This window comes from Barbus barbus (genome assembly GCF_936440315.1).
Source record: "Barbus barbus genome assembly, chromosome: 2".
NCBI classification, from domain to species: Eukaryota; Metazoa; Chordata; class Actinopteri; order Cypriniformes; family Cyprinidae; genus Barbus; species Barbus barbus.
The window spans coordinates 28,925,592-28,944,414 of NC_136730.1; the positions used below are offsets into that span (position 1 = coordinate 28,925,592).

General features: G+C 40.7%; 1 protein-coding gene across 1 annotated transcript in view; it reads right to left on the bottom strand.

Annotated features, from left to right (window-relative positions):
• Positions 1-18,823, bottom strand: part of LOC306844052 (neural-cadherin-like) — a gene marked incomplete at both ends in the record, with an annotated part of 265,863 nt that overhangs the window by 96,053 nt on the left and 150,987 nt on the right. The window contains 5 exons of the mRNA XM_079375899.1: positions 3,065-3,208; positions 9,858-10,044; positions 12,817-12,944; positions 14,736-14,985; positions 16,430-16,597. Coding sequence (XP_079232025.1) covers positions 3,065-3,208; positions 9,858-10,044; positions 12,817-12,944; positions 14,736-14,985; positions 16,430-16,597 — 877 coding nt within the window. The remainder of the gene's footprint in view (positions 1-3,064; positions 3,209-9,857; positions 10,045-12,816; positions 12,945-14,735; positions 14,986-16,429; positions 16,598-18,823) is intronic.

Below are 18,823 nucleotides of genomic sequence, written 5' to 3' on the forward strand. Positions count from 1 at the left end.
CGCCACCATGGAAACATAGACCAATAAACTTCAAATTAGGTGGAGATATGTCTGAATAAAAAAATCATTTTCTTTTTCTAGACATTTTTTAAACATAATCTGTGAAAAACATTCATTTATTTCTGATTTGTCCTGCGCTAAAACTTTGTTCTTTTGCATAGCTCTTGTCAGACATTCAATCAAAAGTCCATTCAGCTCAAGCCCTCTTCTGAAGCACACAAGTTCAAGCTCAAAAGAAAACGCAGTGTTCAAGACTCATGTAGCTTAAACCTTTTTTCTATCAATGCCACCACCCACCCCCATTCTGTGCTTTTGTGCATGTAACTCGGATTTAATGTTTTTTTTTTCTGAATGAAATAATTGACAGTTTAGTTTAATTAAGTAGAAAAAAGGTAAAAGAGTGGATTCAATTCAGATCTCCTTGACTTGCTTCTGCAAAACACAAAAGTGGAGGTCTAAAACACAAGGTTCAAAATATATGTATTGTTTTTTATTTCACTGAGGAAATAAAGTTATGTTGGTTTGGAATTAAATGAGGATGAGTAAATGATAATTTTCATTATATAACTACACATTTAATCTTACATATATTTAAAGATGTGGTTTTTTTTATATCTTCTCAATAATGTTTGTACAAATGACTAACTCTTATATTTGATTCTTGTTGAACTTTTAATTATTTTTGTGTTATTTACTATTTTTGGCATATTAAACAATATTCGGCAATTAAACAAACATGTCGTCATGTGTAAAAGGAATTATCAGAATCAAATATACTTAGGATATTTAAATATATGTAATATATTTAATTAATAATGGTACCATTAGGAAAAATATAATATATAAATATAATATCATATAATATATACTTAATGTGACAGATTCATCGCAAATGAAATGTTTCTCAATTAGTATTCTGAGAACTTCATCTGGTACAGACATGAATACTCAAAATATAATTTTTAAAATCAATAATAACTCCATTGTTGTTCAGTCGTAGTACAAACATTATATGACAGTTGGTGTGGTATTTGTCCCGCCCCTCCTCCACTGTGATTGGACAGCTAGATAAAAAGTGAGAGTGAACATTTTTCAACTCTAGGCAACAAGAAAAATGCACAGCGTAAAACAGATACTTAGCATCTCATCACGCTTCTACCATTTTCAAAAATATGCAACGCTTCCACCAAAACAACTGAAAAGATAAGCTAGCCTCAGAAGAAAAAAAATGCTTTGGTGGACACAAAGCCTAACATACATTGATAAAATTATTTTATGTTGTTAGATAAATTTGGCGGGCACATTTAATATGACAATGAACAATCTCACTAAGAAAACTGTATTTAGGCCAATATCACCTGTGCTGTGAATGTAGCCAATGAGAGCTGCAGCATACAGTAGACCAAAACCACACTTCAATATGCAAAAATACTTGTGACCTCACAACACGGCAAACCAAGTAGCTTTATTGTTTGCGTGTTCTTTGAATCCATCCAGCCTGGGATACTTAGGGTGTCTACTGCTCGTGCTAACCGAATTTGCAGGTCAGAGTTCACCAAACTGGAATTTTGGTACACATTTCGTTCACTTGCGAACGGATGGAATTGAATGGAGCACAAAGTCCAAACCAGCTTAAAAGAAAATGTCTGGCTCCCCTGTTTAGCTCTGTTAATTAAACAGTGAAAGATACAATGCATGTGTTGTGAGCATGCGATTTTATTAAATTCTTTATTACTCCTTTGCTGTTATTTTGTATTTAGGATTCAAAGCTCATCTCTCTGAGGTCAGTAATAAATGCAAAGAGACCTCATATAAACAAATAACCCAGTTAAACAAACAGTGCAAAACCACTCCTGCTTAACAATCCTTCAGATCTGCTCATAGTGTGTTTGGATATCCCTGCTGGTACGAGGTTAATGAATAGGGAACGACACATTAGGAGCCTTATCGCCATTTCATCTCCACCATCTCGTGTTGCCTTGGGTACCTCAGAAAAATTGCATTAGGGAATGTTTGGCTTATTTGCGTTTTTTGCTATTGCACAGAATAAAGCATGGCTTCCTTATGAAAGCACAGATGTGCAATGATGGCTCTGCTCCAGTGGCTGCGCAGGTTAAGTCAGAGCTACAGTGAAGGCTGAAATCTATTCATCAGGGTAAAGCTTCAGTCTCGGGGAATGTCCAGCTACTACAGGCTGTATTATGATGAATGACTGATACAAGAATTCCCTTCCTCTCTCCTGCATCAAATCCACACCGAGGAGCACAATGTGGATTCAACTGGACCACAGGGAATTACGCGCTTCAGTAGTGTATCTGTATACCCAGACAGGCAGGCTGATGAGTTATGTAGACTATCCTCTTCGAGCGTGTTTCTGGAGTGTGTGATAAAACAAAAATATTATCCAAGGCGTGGATAATGTATGAGGCTTTTGCAATGGCAATGTATGAGGCTGGTTATCTTGGGAGCAGCATTTGCTATGTTCTCAGGGTATATTGATGAGGAACCAACTGTCTTTGTCTCTCATTCATGAGTGGTACAGATGTTATTGCATGGAGCAGAATGAATATGAAAGCAATAGCCTGAAGACAAACTCAAACTCATGGGAACATGTTCTAACACTGTTTCATTAATATCGTTATGCACTAGCCAAGCCCTGTGAGAGAGATTTATGTACCAATATACTCCAACTGCTGAAACACTGTAAACATTGAAAGAATATTTCCCTTTTTATTTGATCTTCCACATTTTGTCATATTTTTTAATCTTTTGAATGATTATTTTTTTAATAAAATTAAATGTATAATAAAAATGGCAATTTTTTTTCCTCATAATTAATTATATTGATTCTTTTTTGGGTAAGGTCTTTTAAATAATTAATTATTCTACATTTCCCTTACAATTTACAGAAAATGCATCAGGTGTGGAAGATCGCACTTGAGCTGTGATGTCAGGTTCTCAAATCTACGACCCTCATTTACACCTCGAGTCAACACTTCATATTTCCCACTTCCGTCTTACAAATGAGCATCTTGTTCTACCCATCATCCTCATCTTCACCTACCTTCATCTTCATCATTAGCGCTGACTGTGAGGATGGTGGAGCCCACGTCAGCATCCTCATCCACATCGACCTCATACACGGACTGCGCAAACACCGGCTTGTTATCGTTCACGTCGCTGATGAAAATACGCACATACGCCGTATCTGACAAGAGTAGAAACAAACAAGATTAGCAAACTGGGTTCAGACACTCTTATCTTTACTTCACTTTTCTTGTCTTTCTTACATTCAAGTGTTTGCCTCTGTCGTTTCCCCACTTCTCTTTCTCTCTCTCCCCTCCCTCCCATCTTTGTAAATATCTGACATTTCCAATTCCATCAAATTCCTGTGTCTTCTGTTTGTCACATTCATTTTCTGTCCTGTCATGTGTGTGGCTTTACGTCGTATTTGAAGCCATCAGGTGATGTGAAGAACCCTGGAGGTTGTGTGTTTACTGAGTGCAAGCAAGAGCAATTTGTGATGTCTGCCCCATTTAAATGAGCTCTACGTGATATAATTATCAGAAGACACATCATTTACAATCTGCTGCTGAAGATAAGAGCAATTATTAAAGGAAAAGTTCACCCACAAATTAAAGACAAAGTGCAAATAGTGTTAGATGCTATTAGTGCAGATACCTTTTGCACATCAGCTTATAAAAAAGCATGCAATAATAATAATAATAATAACAAATTCAGTGTATATATTGTATTTTTTAAATCATAAAAGGATAAAAAGCTGCCATATTGGGACCTTACTTGTTTCTATATCCCTAAAGCCCAACCCTACACCTACCACCATATTGAACCTCCAATAAAGGCAAAGCCTATTAAATGCCCATTAAACACTTTAATTCCAATAATAAATACCTTTTTGGGCACTTTATTTCACGTTTTCAATTTTTTTTATTTACAAATAAATGCCTCTCTGACCTGATTATGTAATTGGAAAAAAGGAGAAGAATGGAATTAGAAAAAAGCAGGTTTAAACTCGAGTTGGTTGCATCATGTTGTTGCTGTTCCAAAATTTTATAACATTCTTTCTTCAGTGGAACATAAAAGAAGACATTTTTAAGAAGTCTGGTCATCAAAAAGGTTTGGTAACCTTTGAATTCAATTGCATGGGCCAAAAAACTAATAAATTAAATAAATTAAATAAAAAAAGAGACATTTCTCAATTTATCTTTTATGTTCCACTGAAGAAAGCCATATAGGTTTAGAATGACAGGAGAAATTTTGGTAACACTTCGGGACCAATTCCAACTCGTTGCTTATTAGAATACATATAACTAGAATACTGGCTGTTTATTAATACAGATAAAGCACATATTTATGCCTTATTCTGCATGACCTCATACTGCATTTTAGGTCCCTTAAGCCTATCCCATACATAAGCTTAACAACTTCCTTACGAACCATTAATAAACAGCAAATTAACAGTTTATTGAGGGAAAACTCTTAGTTAATACTGAATAGGTGTTCCCTATACTAAAGTGTTACGTAAATTTAATTTTTAGGTGAACTATCCTTTTAAAGCAACAAATCCTATGCCACTCTAAAGAAACATAGAGGAACTTAAACAATCAAACATGCAGTGAACTTTTCACAGCCTTCAGCTCAGTCAGGTTTGTGAGAGGTGGATAGACTCGTAGATAAAATGTCTGATTCGAGTCTTGATCCTGCTCTTTTTCTGATGTATTATGTTGTGTAAAAAGAGCACAGCATACGCTTAGCTGCCACCCTTTGACAGGTTGGCATGTTGTTGAGAGCTACGCCATGAACACGTGGTCATGTTTTCCCCTCACAAACGCAGAGGCACAACTCTGATTTTCTGCTCAAACAGCACTCGTCTTTTGTTTCCTTGTCATACTGACATTTTTGAAAGCATCTTAGTGCAATTATCATTCACATGTTTCTTAGTAATTATGTGTGTGCACATGTGACTCTCCTCTAATCAACACTCTGTCTCTTGTGTGCTCGATCGCATTTGACACTGCCGTGTTGTCAATTTGATCATCTAAATTTGTGTATTTCGCTTCAGTTGTAAGTGTGGTGGAGTGCACGTCTCCTTTGTTTGGAGTGCAAGGCAAACTGTGAGCAGACAGACAGCAGAGGAGGGCAGAGAATACCGGAGCAGACTCATTTCTCTCTGACTGTACCTGCTGCTCCCTGATATCTCCCCTTCTCCTCTGGCACATTCATCAACATTTAAACCAGCAACTTTTGTCTAGTTTATTTCAAGTGTTAGTGGGTTATTTAGGCAAAGCAAAGGCAAAAGATACACTGTTAACATTCCACACAATGAATGAAAAATACATTTGTGTGAGACTCTGGCTAGCCCTGTGGTCTAACAAATCCAATCAAACTGTCACGCTGTCTATATTATATAAGGATTATGAAATGTAATATTTTATGCAGCTAATGGAAATATTCCCCTGAACTTTAGATCATCTTTAGCTTTGTATTGTGAAGTCCCACAACTCCACTGGCTATATTCAAACAGTCAGTGTTTGTGACTGACAGATGTAATTACTAACTTATATGAATATTGTATAAATTGTTGTTTTATTGATAGCATCAGTGACCATTGTGATAGTGACAAACTTTCTTTCCAGACACAATTGTCAGCAGCAAATTTTACTTTCCATTAAGTGGAGATATTTGCCCCCTTAAAATTATTTCAAGGAGCGTATTATAAGTATACAATGTCTTTTATGTTAAATTCCTACATTTTATTACATTTAAACACTATAATGGTGTTACCAATCAAATGAAATCAGTGTCAACAAAATACATCTTTAGACTGCAGATGTGGCTCAGAAGCTGCATCTGAAGTGGCATTTAGATGTAGTTGCACAGTAAATAATGTCATGAGATTAATGTTTTTGAATAAACTTAAATCTCATGCCATTATGAACTGCTTTAACTTAAAAAAAATGTTCAGAGTACAGAGCAATCTTTGTGTTTTATGAATAAATAAATGATGGAAAATGATGCAAGAAAAATTACAAGATTCTTTTAAATACTAAACTAAAACGTATGTAACCATGGTTCCCTGAAGGGAACGAGACGCTGAGTCGAAACGCATATGGGAACGCCTTCAGCGTGACCAGGCTCTGAATATGATGTGTAATCAGTCAAACAAGGGCGAGGCGTCACGGGCGGGGTGACGTCACGACCAGGAAGCATATAAGCACGTGCAGCGGAGCCGGCTTCAGCTTCAAGTCATGAAGCAAGCGCTGGCAGGGATGCCGGAAGTGTGGCAACGCGACGCAGCGTCTCGTTCCCTTCAGGGAACCATGGTTATATACGTAACCTGAGACGTTCCCGTCGAAACGCATATGGGAACGAGATACCAACGCCGCCAGACTGACAAGTCCCTGCCTGGTGTCAGGACGAAAGGACAGAGGAGCCGGGAGTGACTCGGATGTCGAGGTCATAGAACCTAACGAAAGTCAGGGGCGTGGACCACCCAGCTGCATTGCAGATGTCCTGCATGGAACACCTGCCCAGAAGGCCTTGGAGGCCGCCACACCTCGGGTTGAGTGCGCTCTGACTCCCACCGGCGGGGGGAGCTCAGAGGCCTCGTATGCCAAAGCCACGGCACCTACAATCCACCTACTAAGAGAGGGCTTCGTAGCAGGAAGACCCCTCCTAGGCGGATCATAGCACACGGGCAGCTGGTCCGACTTTCTCCACAGGGAGGACCTGTGGATGTATGCGTCCAGTGCTCGCACTGGACACATACGGTTGTGCTTCTCCTGGTCTGGCTCCCCGAAGGGAGGAGGACAGAGGCCTGCAGTACGACCGGCTGTGGAACGACCGATGGGACCTTCGGAACATACCCCACGCGGGGGTAGAGGAATACTTTCGCCGAACCGGGCGCAAAGTGAATAGAGGCCGTTGTCAGGGCCTGAAGGTCACCCACCCTCCTCAGAGAGGTGATAGCCAATAGGAAGACGGTCTTGATAGTGAGGAGTCTCTCAGTTATCTCCTGAATGGGCTCGAAAGGTGCATTGCACAGAGCCTCCAGAACCACAGCCAGATCCCACGTAGGGACGCGAGATCGTACCGGAGGCCTCAGCCTCAGCGCACCGCGGAGGAAACGTGTAACTAGGGGGTGTCTACCCACTGACTGGCCACCAATAAGGGCGTGGTATGACGAAATAGCTGCAACGTAGACCTTAACAGTGGAATGGGTTACCCCTGCGGAGAAACGGGCCTGCAGGAACTCCAGTACTGCACCAACGGGGCAGTTGACTGGGTCGAGCATGGCGGTCCCTGCACCAAGAAGTGAAGAGCCTCCACTTCAAGGCGTACAGTTTCCTCGTTGAGGGAGCTCTGGATTGGAGGATGGTCTCGACAACCTCGGTTGACAGACCGGAAGCTACGAGTTGTGCCCCCTCAGGGGCCACACCCACAGCTTCCATAACTCCGGGTGAGGGTGCACCTCGGTGCCCCCGGCCTGTGAGAGGAGGTCCCTCCTGACGGGCAATTCCCACAGAGTGCCGTCGAGGAGAGATATCAGGTCCGAGAACCATACTCGGCCCGGCCAGAACGGCGCTACCAACGGTAGACTGACCTCGTCCCGGCGCACTCTCGCCAGAACTCCCGGGAGCAGAGCGATCGGGGGGAAGGCGTACAGACGGAGCCTCGGCCACGTCTGTACCATAGCGTCCAGTCCCGGAGGAGCTGGAGGAACCAGAGGGGACATTGCGCTGACTCTCGAGTGGCAAAGAGGTCCACATGTGCCTGGCAAAAACCTTCCACATCTGCTTCACCCCTCGGGGTGAAGCATCCATACCCCGGGCCTTGGCCCCTGTCTCGACAGGACGCCTGCTCCCACATAAAGATGCCCAGGAATGTGCACAGCTCTCAGTGATAGGAGCTTGCCCTGGGACCACAAAAGGATCTGGTGTGCCAGCTTATACAAGGGGCGCGACCGCAGACCTCCTTGGTGGTTGCTGTAAGAGACCACTGCCGTGCTGTCGGTGCGCACCAGCACGTGGTGATCTCTTAGGTCTGAGAGGAAGTGCTTGAGCGCACGGAACACAGCTAGGATCTCTAGCTGGTTGATATGCCACGTCAGGTGGCGACCACTCCACAGAGTGGAGAAGATAAGGACATGCCCGTCTCGCTCCCGCCAGCCAGATCAGCCTGTGAGCCCCACGAGTGCAGCCGCCGCTCTGCCTTTTTTTCTCTCTTTTTTACGGCAGAAGCGGGACCGGCTTATTTTTCTCTTTGTGCTTGTGCAAACACTGCAGCTTACAAAGCTCATAGTTATATCATATTGGGGTGACAGAGGCGGCGAAACCTCGTGAACGCTCGTCACATCAACCTCCTCAGAGGAAGAGAGGCGAAGCATTGAGCCCTCGTCTCGGGGGAAGAGACCACTGCCACACCGAGAGACGGGGCGCCAGATCTGGCAGATACGGGAGGAGATAAGGACATGCCCGTTTCACACACGCCAGCCAGATCAGCCTGCGAGCCCCACGAGTGCAGCCGCCGCTCTGCCTCGGCAGCAGCGGGACCGGCACCGCATGGGGAGCTCGCGAAGGCTCCCTTCTCGAAGAGAGCCCTCCGGGTGCGGAGACCGATTCTGCGTGCTCCGCACCCAGGCAGACCACGCACAAATCGTGTGTGTCCTCGCTCGTGATATAGCGAGGGCAAGGATGCACACACGACTCAAAACATGGTCTGAAAGCTTCACCCCTGAGCTTGCCCTTGGCTTTGGCATGATACTGAATGCTTTCCACTTAAAACTAGGACAAACAACAGTAAATAAGACTGACACACACAGAGCGCTTCGCTGAATGACAAAAAGCTGAAGCCGGCTCCGCCGCACGTGCTTATATGCTTCCTGGTCGTGACGTCACCCCGCCCGTGACGCCTCGCCCTTGTTTGACTGATTACACATCATATTCAGAGCTTGGTCACGCTGAAGGCGTTCCCATATGCGTTTCGACGCAGCTCGAATTTCCTGGAAGGGAACCACCTGTAGTGGCAGCAAACATCTGTCTTAATGAGTCAGTCATTCATTGAATCGATTCATGTAAGTGGCTGATTAATTGAGGAACCAAGCAAGTGGCTGCTGATTCATTGACCCACCTGAGTAATTAAAAAACGTGGATTCATTCAGCAACAAAACAGTGCTGTTTTGTTCATAGAAGTGCAACGGTTTTGCTGTGGCTTTGTTTGGAATTATTTTTATTGGCGAAACTGTCTGAAAAGTAAGTCACTTAATACTAACATCTTGTGTATTGAACTGTGATATAAAATCATTATCAAATCAGCACCTGTGCTAATATTCGGGAAAAACTATATTATATGTTATACAAATAAAGACAAGAACTTTCTCCACCTATGTCAAATTTTAGGGGTATTTTCAATCATTTTAGTTTTTTTCTCCTGTTAATTTCCAACCCTGATTGCCAGTTACGTTGTATTTCTGCACCACACATAGTAGTAGCATTCCCGAATGAAAGAATTCGTTCAATTAATGATTTAATGACTGAACTGTGGCCATCTACTGCTATGCATACTACTACTATGCAAGCACGCAACAATGTAACAAACAGAAATAATGACAAAAAAAAATGCCCACCACTAACGCACATACTGACAGCCTCTCTGAAACTTAAACACTGTCGCACTGTATATAGGAAATTTTGTAATGCTGCTCAACCAATCAGATTTGAGGACAGGAAGTAACTGTTGTATAATGTATAATACATGAGAACATTTTTCCATATCAGCTTGAACCATTTATTGTAACTCTGCTTTTCATATAAGGTGCCACATTAGGGTCGCTATACCTGAATTGGGCTGTCCATGCTTCCCTGGCCTCGCTGATTCCCAGCCATCGACTGACTTCACTTCCAAAAGGTAGGATCCCTTGGTCTCTCGATCAAACACAGCCTCTGTGTAGATGGTGCCCAGCTCAGAATCAATGCGGAAGTACTGATAGTCTCCACTACGGTCATTCAGTAGAGAGTATGAGATCTGAGACACAATAAAAAAAAAATTGGCAAAAAGAAATGACATACAGAGGAGAAAAAGTGCCAAACCTGTCACGGAACAGTAACCAGGGTTGTGTGAAAAATGCATTAACAATTAATACTGGTCTTCCTGTGTGTGTGTATATGTGTGTTTAAGACTACTCCACCTCATCTAATCACATGTAATTAAACAATCCAGCCTTCACCTCATAATTTATTCACCCAGCGCTCTGACCTGAAGCTGAGACCCTCTGTTGCGTGTTCTGCCAGTAATGCCTGTAACGCACATTGGCAATTTCCCAGCAGGTAAAGCAGAAATGAAGGCCATTCAAGTTAAGAGTAATGAAGCTAATCTAGATAGCCAAAACTGTTGAATTGATGAAGAGGTGCCAACTGCTGTTTCAACAAGCCCCAAATAACAATTATCAGACAAGCTGCTCTGAACGGCCACACTAAACCAGCATGGTGTGAGTATTAAATGATGCCCTGCTGGCTGCATTAGAGCCGAGAACACAAGTAAGAGGCTGAATTAAATGTAAACAGCATAATAAAATGATTGCAGGGGTCAGGTTAATAAAACACACAGCAAATCCAATCTGGCACAAAAGGAGCTGTGTGTGTGTGTGGGGGGGGGGGGGGGTATTGTAAGAGAAAAAAATGATATTAGCATTCACACCCTCAAATGATACTCATTATTGTGCCATTGCATGAAATTTGCAATTCAGAGGACTGTTGAAAGGCCCCTCAACAGATAGAGTTGAGCACAGAGACAGGAATATTTAATCACAACCTTCAAAACCACGGTCCACAGCATGACTCAACAATGATGATTTTAAGATTAAAACTGTTCCTGTGGACATGACAAGACTTAAAAAAGGCACCCCTGGCCGTGACTAGGGAACTGGATCCTCAGGAACCCGCAACAGCACTCCTGGCTGTGTATAGGGAACTGGATCCTCTGGAACCAGGGCTTGAGTCAGCGGCTGGCCGGCGGGATTGACTGATGAACTGGAGGCAGGCTTGCCACATGCGCTCCAGGCGGGCTAGGGTGAGCAGCGGGTGGCAGCGGGTGGCAGCGTTGATTTCCCGCGAACGGCGGGCTTGGGAGCCGTGGACGCCTGCGGGCTTGAGAGAGCCGCAGCCAGCAGACTTGACATCGGAACGGCCGATGGGCTTCAGTCAGTGGCGGCCGGCAACGATCTCCCGCGAATGGCGGTCTTGAGGGAGCGGCAACCCGTGAAATGAACTGAACTGACGGACAGGCGGCGGGCTTGGGATAGCCACAGCCGGCGGACAGAACAAACAGGAACAAATAAAAACTTTTTAAAAAAACGAACAAAACAAAACGAGGTGAAGGGGTGCTCCCGAAGTTTTTGTCTGGTCTTTTGTCACGGTGCACACACGAGGAGGATACAGGAACTCAAATAATAGTCTTTAATGACTCCAAACAAGGCAGGGCAAGACAAGGCAAGGTAGACACAGACAGGAACACCGGGAAGTAACGAGTAGACCAGACAAAATCAAACTGAACAGACAGGACTATAAATACACAGGATAATCATAGATAATGAAACAAACACAGCTGGACAAGAATTAAAGGAACACTCACTTTGTTTGGAAATAGGCTCATTTTACAACATTCCAAGAGTTAAACAGTTGAGTTTTACCGTTTTTGAATCCATTCAGCTGATCTCCGGGTCTGGCGGTAGCACTTTTAGCTTAGCTTAGCATAGATCACTGAATCGGATTAGACCATTAGCATCTCGCTCAAAAATGGCCAAAGAGTTTCGATAATTTTCCTATTTAAAGATTGACTCTTCTGCAGTTACATTGTGTACTAAGACCGACAGAATATGAAAAGTTGCGATTTTCTAGGCTGATATGGCTAGGAACTATACTCTCTATATGATATAGCTGGGGACTACTTTCAGGCGCTGCGTAATATCATTGCGCAGATAAGCTATGCTAAGCTAAGCTAAAAGTGCTACCGCCAGACCCGGAGATCGGCTGAATGGATTCAAAAACGGTAAAACTAAATGAGCCTATTTCCAAAAAAAGTGGAGTGTTCCTTTAACTAATGATCACACTAAACAAGGACAGGAAACAAACCAAATATGGACACAAGAGGCGGGAACACAAGACACACACACAGAGGACTGACAATCAGCATATTAGAAAGATTTCTGGACAATCATGCGGCAAACTGGAATTATGCCTGCTGAAAATTCAGCTTTGTCGTCACAGAAATAAATGTTAAAATATATAATTATATTAATATATTAAACTAACGGTTACTTTAAATTTGAATAATATTTCACAATAAGTAAATGCACTTTTATTAAGCGTTCTTCAAAAACATAAAAAAATATTTGAACAGTGGAATGATACATAGAATGACAGATTGCATATCATTCTTTCAATCATTCTATTAAAAATGTGATATTTCTCTGAATGTGTGCAGTACATAACTGTATTTATGCACAAAATAATGAAATCTAACGTGTTTGCCTTCCCGCTGAAATATGACACAAATAATGTTGAAAAACAGTAGCAGGGTTTTATCAGAATAAATAAGTGCGTTTTGGATGTCATAGTGAGATACAGAATAAAGATCATTCTATTCATCCTCATTTAGCATACAAGCATAGCTGTATCATGAATGTTCTTTGAATTTTACAGATCTTATTGCTTGGCATAGTGTACTGTATGAGAACAGTGTTTAGAGATGGAGGTTGACAGTGAATAGCTAGATCAATGGAAAAACACTATTTCATACCTTCCCATTCAGTCCCAGGTCAAGATCATTGGCTGACACTTGGAGAACTAGAGTCCCAATTTCTGCCCCTTCAGTCACAGATGCCTCGTATATGGAGGAGGTGAAGAATGGAACGTTGTCATTGACATCTGTCAACAGCAGACAGTCACACAGTCAAACTAATATGTTCAGCAGTTTTCTTTGGTTTTTGCATAAGGAATATATATTGGGCTTGCTGTCATTCAAAGAAAATGAGTAATGTGGCCTTGGTTCACAGAACATATGTACTTCCAGTTATAACAAGACTTTATTGATGTGAATCAATATTTGTGTCTTGTTTCCAGCATTAAAGCATCAGTTTGACCACTTTTTGTGGAGTTATAGCCACCTGACCATGAAGACGCAGAAATATCTTTGGTAGCTTGAGGGAAGTTAAAACTCTGGTTTTCCATTAGAAACAAATCTGACTTATCTTAACTTTGACATTGTCTTATCTAAGCCGTATTACATTAGTGGATTCTGTGTGTTCAAGAGGAAATTAATACCAAGCCTACTCTACTAAAATGTGCTGTTCTCAGTCCTAGAAGGGACACGAGGACATTGGAATTTAGGGTAAGATCTTTAATGGGATCAATGATTCCAGACACTAATCACCATCTGATGTACTTTGAGGTTTTAATTTTCTATCAGCCAAAGCCGTAAACCATGAATTAAACCGAAAGGCCAAATCCATTCTGACCTCCTCCCTCTAGCACTCTCTCATTTCACTCTGCCTCTCTTTTTCTCTCTTGAACGTGGTACTGGCTGTGCTCTTAAATGGAGAAAGAAGCATGGTGTAAATTAGTCAAAAGCAACAGAACAGATTAATTATTTATCTGTAGCTTACAATGAATGAAGTGTTTCCCATGAAGATGTTACCCTTCAGTTCACAAAACAGATCCTGATCAGGTGCCAGTATCCTCCTACAACTCCAGATGTATTAACATGCATCCTTTAAATACTGTAACAGTAGCTGGATCAGTTTTATGGAGCAGTTCGTAACTGGGGGAGAGCAAGGGATTCATCCATGAAGAGAGAGCCAGATTAACACTGCAGGGCAAACTCTGTAAATTACACGGGAAGTACAGAGACTTTCTCGGGTGGAAGAGATGAACTCACAGGAATACTTAAGTACAGGCAAACAGACAGTGTGGGATATTAACAAGTGTAAGGACAATGAACAAGTAACAGATTGCAAGCTGTTGTTTTAAACGTGATTAAAATGTACATATAAAGACACTTTCTTGTAAATTGCTTTAATAAGAAATACGAAAGTGGCTGCTAAAACTATAAATGCAAATGGTTTGTTGACAAGTTCCACAGTGACTACATGCACAGATCTCTGTTAATTTGAATCAATTCAATCCAAATTCAAATTGTTGAGGTAATTAGTAATATTTACAAGCATACTAAGTTCCACAATTTGGTGCTTTTAAAGTTAACACTACACTTTGCATATTATTATAATCAAAATTCTGTATTCATAAACGTTTTGACCGTTACATCAAAGCCACGTTGAAATGTTTCAGGCCTGTAATATCTTTATGTTATATCTACCTCATGTCCTTTAAATTATTTCAACTTAGTTTCTAACTTCATGCATAGAGTTGTCCTTCACTATACTGCCTGTGCATACACGCTACTTTTAAATCTGGCTTCATGCAAGGTTTACATGGAAGTAATTCTATTTAATGGTTTGCACCACTTCTTTTCAATCGAACTGAGCTAAATTAAAAGTATACATGAAGGTTTGTCATTCTGGTTGAGCAAAGGGATCAGTTGGAATTTTAGGCTGCATAAGAGACTGCACAGATAGGAATATACAGTCAATAAAAAATGTAACATTCTTCTCTTGACATCCTCTAAACCTGTTTCTGCTGTGCCATATAGATGTCCTTTACCTGTGATGTTTATGTGAACAGTGGTAAAGGCAGCCAGGGGAACAGGAGCCACATTCTGAACTCGAACCCGAAGCATGAAGTTGCGTGTGGTCTCATAGTCCAAGGGCTCTGCGACAAGTATAGAGGCAGAGCCATCTTCACGATTCGGCGTTAGGTAGAAACGAACAGGCATGTTGCTTTCTGGCACCAATCCATCCTCCATGTTATAAGTCACCCTCGGGTCACCCAGTGGAGAAGTAGCCTTTATAGTCTGCCAGGAGAAAATTGTTTAATATTCATATATACATTATTATACAAAGGTTTAGGTTGAGTACGATTCATTTTATTTATTGGAACATTAAAATTATATTACTATTAATGACTTCACTGTAGTGCAATATTACTGTTTTACTGTATATTTGATCAAATAAATGCAACCTTGGTGAGCATAAAACTTTTTTCAAAACATCTTGCCAATCCTAAACGTTTTCATATATAATATTCACACATTTAAAGTACTTTATGATATACTATTAAAATAAGAATTGCCATTATTTTAAAAATGATAAGTAATGTTATAAGCAAGACACATCTGAACAGGTTAATCAGGTTCAGCATCAAAAGACTTCTCTTTCTGTCCTAGGAGAATTTAGTCTCTGTCTTTAAATATAACAGCTGTGAGTCTCTGTTAATGGTTCAACTGTAAGGAGATCATCACAACAGACCAATTAAATGAGCTCAATTACTTCCTATACCAACAAGAACACAAACAACGTTTAACACAAGATCAATTAGAGGAGTAGAGTTCTTAATTTTTGTCTTTTATTTATTTTCCTTTTTTTGTCCTTTGTTCCTCCTCACCCTATTTATTTATGCTGCTCTTCATGAAATACTCATCTGCATTAATAATGGTCTTAATGGCAATAAATGTATTCCAGGAAATTCTGCAAGTTAATGCTTTCAGTGCATTTGTAACCAAATGAAAACGGGGAAAAAAAGGAAATGTCCATAAATTATCCAGTGACTCAGCGATTGGCTGACTTCCTAAATAGTGAATGTAATGAAACAACGTCCTTAAAATATGAAGCGAAGGATCAAATGATTAATGGCAGGACTACAGAAACGCTGCTTGAAGTGGGGACTGGAATCTTACAGCATCTTACCATTAGTTTAAATGGACTAAGTATGTGTGTGTGTGCCTTTGTAAACTTGTGGATTTGTGACAGGCTGTGTGAAGACTGTGTGGTCGAGCAGAAAGCACAGACTGTCAGTTGTAACCGCCAGTACATGACAGTAAAGTCGACAGTGTCTGGGAACTCAAGCCCCTCAAGGAATACCCAGAACCTTATTGTGGGATTAAAACTTATCCACGTCCATCATAGCGTTCCTTCAATGCACATGTGAAAGACATGGTTATTAATGGAGTGCCTCGCAGGTGTGCTTCAAAGGCCAAAGTAATAAATCACTTAGCAGAAGCGGTATGTTTGTTTTGCCTCTTGGTTTATGGTTCTTCATTCATAGTATATTTAGCACAGGTGAAATCGACATATTTATGTAATGAATATCTGTGGACCACTGACAGTCACTGTTTGTTATCCTGTCTGACTCTGATCTTGTCATTAAGTGCAGTAAAAAGCAGGCGTAAATCTACATAATTTACATATTTGCAGAGATCTAGTAGTTTATAAGTGTTTAGCGTTATGTTAAGTGCATACCACAACTGGAGTGTCTCTGACAGTGTTTTCAGGTATGACGACCTTATATTTGTCCTTCTCCCACTGTGGAGGCTGGTTCTTCACGTTAGTGATGGTGACTGCCAGCTCGACTGAACTGCTCTGATTCCCTCCATCTGTAGCGATGATCTGCCTGCTGATGTAGGTCCTCTGGAAACAATCAAACGCAATTACTGAGGCATCAAAACAATTTAAGACGGAACATTTGAAAATGTACTAAGACAAAGGTTTTCAAACTGGAGCGCAGGGTGAAATATTTGAATCTAAAACATAAAAAGAAAACAGCTTTTACCAAATGTTTTAGAAATGTCAAATTTGGCATGTTAGTTATTTTTTAACAAAATTAATACATTTAAAGAATTTGATAATATCGATATTTCAAAGTGTATAAAAAATTGATTAATTGTAGTTATTTTATTCAACTTTTTAACAGAATAATAATACATCTGCCTACAAAATGTGCACCCACACAATATTGTAAATAACAGCAGTTAATATTTTATTATATTCCTATTTCTATATTAAATTTCTCTTTAAAGGAGACCTATTATGCCCCTTTCAGGTGTCCCCAGAATGTGTCTGTGAAGTTTCAGCACAAAATACCCCACAGATCATTTATAATATAATTTTGGAAATGCCTATTTTGAGTGGAAGCAGAAACACAATAGTTTTGTCCATGTCTCTTTAAATGCAAATGAGCTGCTGTTCCCCACCCCTTTTTCCAGAATAGGGCTGTGCCTTTACAGCTCCAGATACTCTGATAAAAACCATATTAGTTTAAACATCTGATATAAGGTTTTCTGAGCACACACATTCGAAGCACAGACACAGAAATTAACTGTCACATGGCATGTGAGTACTAAACTAAGTAAGCCAAGTTCTAAGTTTCATGTCTTATTGCGCTTAAACTGTCAAATACAAATTAAAACACATACGTACAAGTTCCAAAAACAGTCGGTCATGTCCCTGAAGGCAGCAGTGTAATTTACATGTAATTTTCATGTTACAGTATGTCACCTTTAAAATAGCACACTTACTGTTTTAAAGGGGTCATCGGATGCCCATTTTACACAAGTTGATGATTATTTAGGGTCTTAATGAAAATTCTATAACATACTTTAGTTAAAATTTCTCATCAGTAGTGTAAAAAACACCTTTACCCTGTCAAATCAGCTCAGTTTTGCAACTTCAGCCGCAAAACTGGCTAACTAACACATTATTAGGAAAGGTGATTTGCAAAGATTCATAAAAACCTTTACACTCACTTCTTCTGTAGATAAAGCTGGATCACAAATGATTCGCGCAAACATAGACGCATTTATGCAGATCAGGATCTAATCCTCTGTGTCTTCAGCGGCTCAGATGATTGCTTTATTTATTATTACATCCAACAACTAAACACTTCAATCACTTAATCTGAGATATTCTTGTCTTCCCCTGCACCAGAGTCGACACAATGCCGGCCGGACTGTTTACAACTCACTCAGGGTGGGTCTAAGGTAAGATGGTCTTGTCAATCAACTATCGTGGGAGAGGTCTGTACAGAACTACGTCACTCTGACAGGAATCTCAGAACAGCCTGATTTGAGAAAGGGGATTTTAAAATAGGGATTAAAAAAACACTGGGTGGACTTTTATCATTAGAGGATAGATGTGTACACACAATTCCAACACATATTTATGTTCAAACAACTTGTAAAGTGAATTTTGCATCTGATGACCCCTTTAAAGTATTAAAGTTAAAATATGCAGCGGTCTTGAGGCTGGTCCTCCACAAAGAAATACTATTTAGGAGTTCTTGGCATCAAAACATTTAAAATCCCACCACCACAACACCAAGGATGACCTTTTAAATGGAACTGTGTCAAGGTATCAACACATCAGATAGATACATGACTGTATTCGTTGTCATCTCACTGCAGATGCCTGTGCTTATCAACAAAATCACCTATGCTGACTGCGTTCACGCCATTCTGCTTTGTATAGCAGGCTGTCTGCATGTGGAATGATGCGAAATGACAGCTAAACAATTTTCACCCACCCTCTGTAATCGCACCACGAACATATACAAACGCTCAACCCTCACCGTATACACCAGCCGACACAAGACCTTGGTAGTCATAGCAACAGTTTTACAAAGGTCTCTTTTCAAAGGTGGTCCGATATCAGTGGCTTTCAAATCTAAACACCTACTCACACACACAAACACCTCATCAATAATCACTATTAACGCATAAAGTCTTTTGTACTTCTCTGTGAGGTTATTTCTGTCATCTACTTTACAGAAACAAACAGAATCCTTAAGAGACCTTGTTACCACCCAATCAATCATCTGAGCAGAGTGCTGTGCAACTTTTGTCGACCTGCTAAATTATT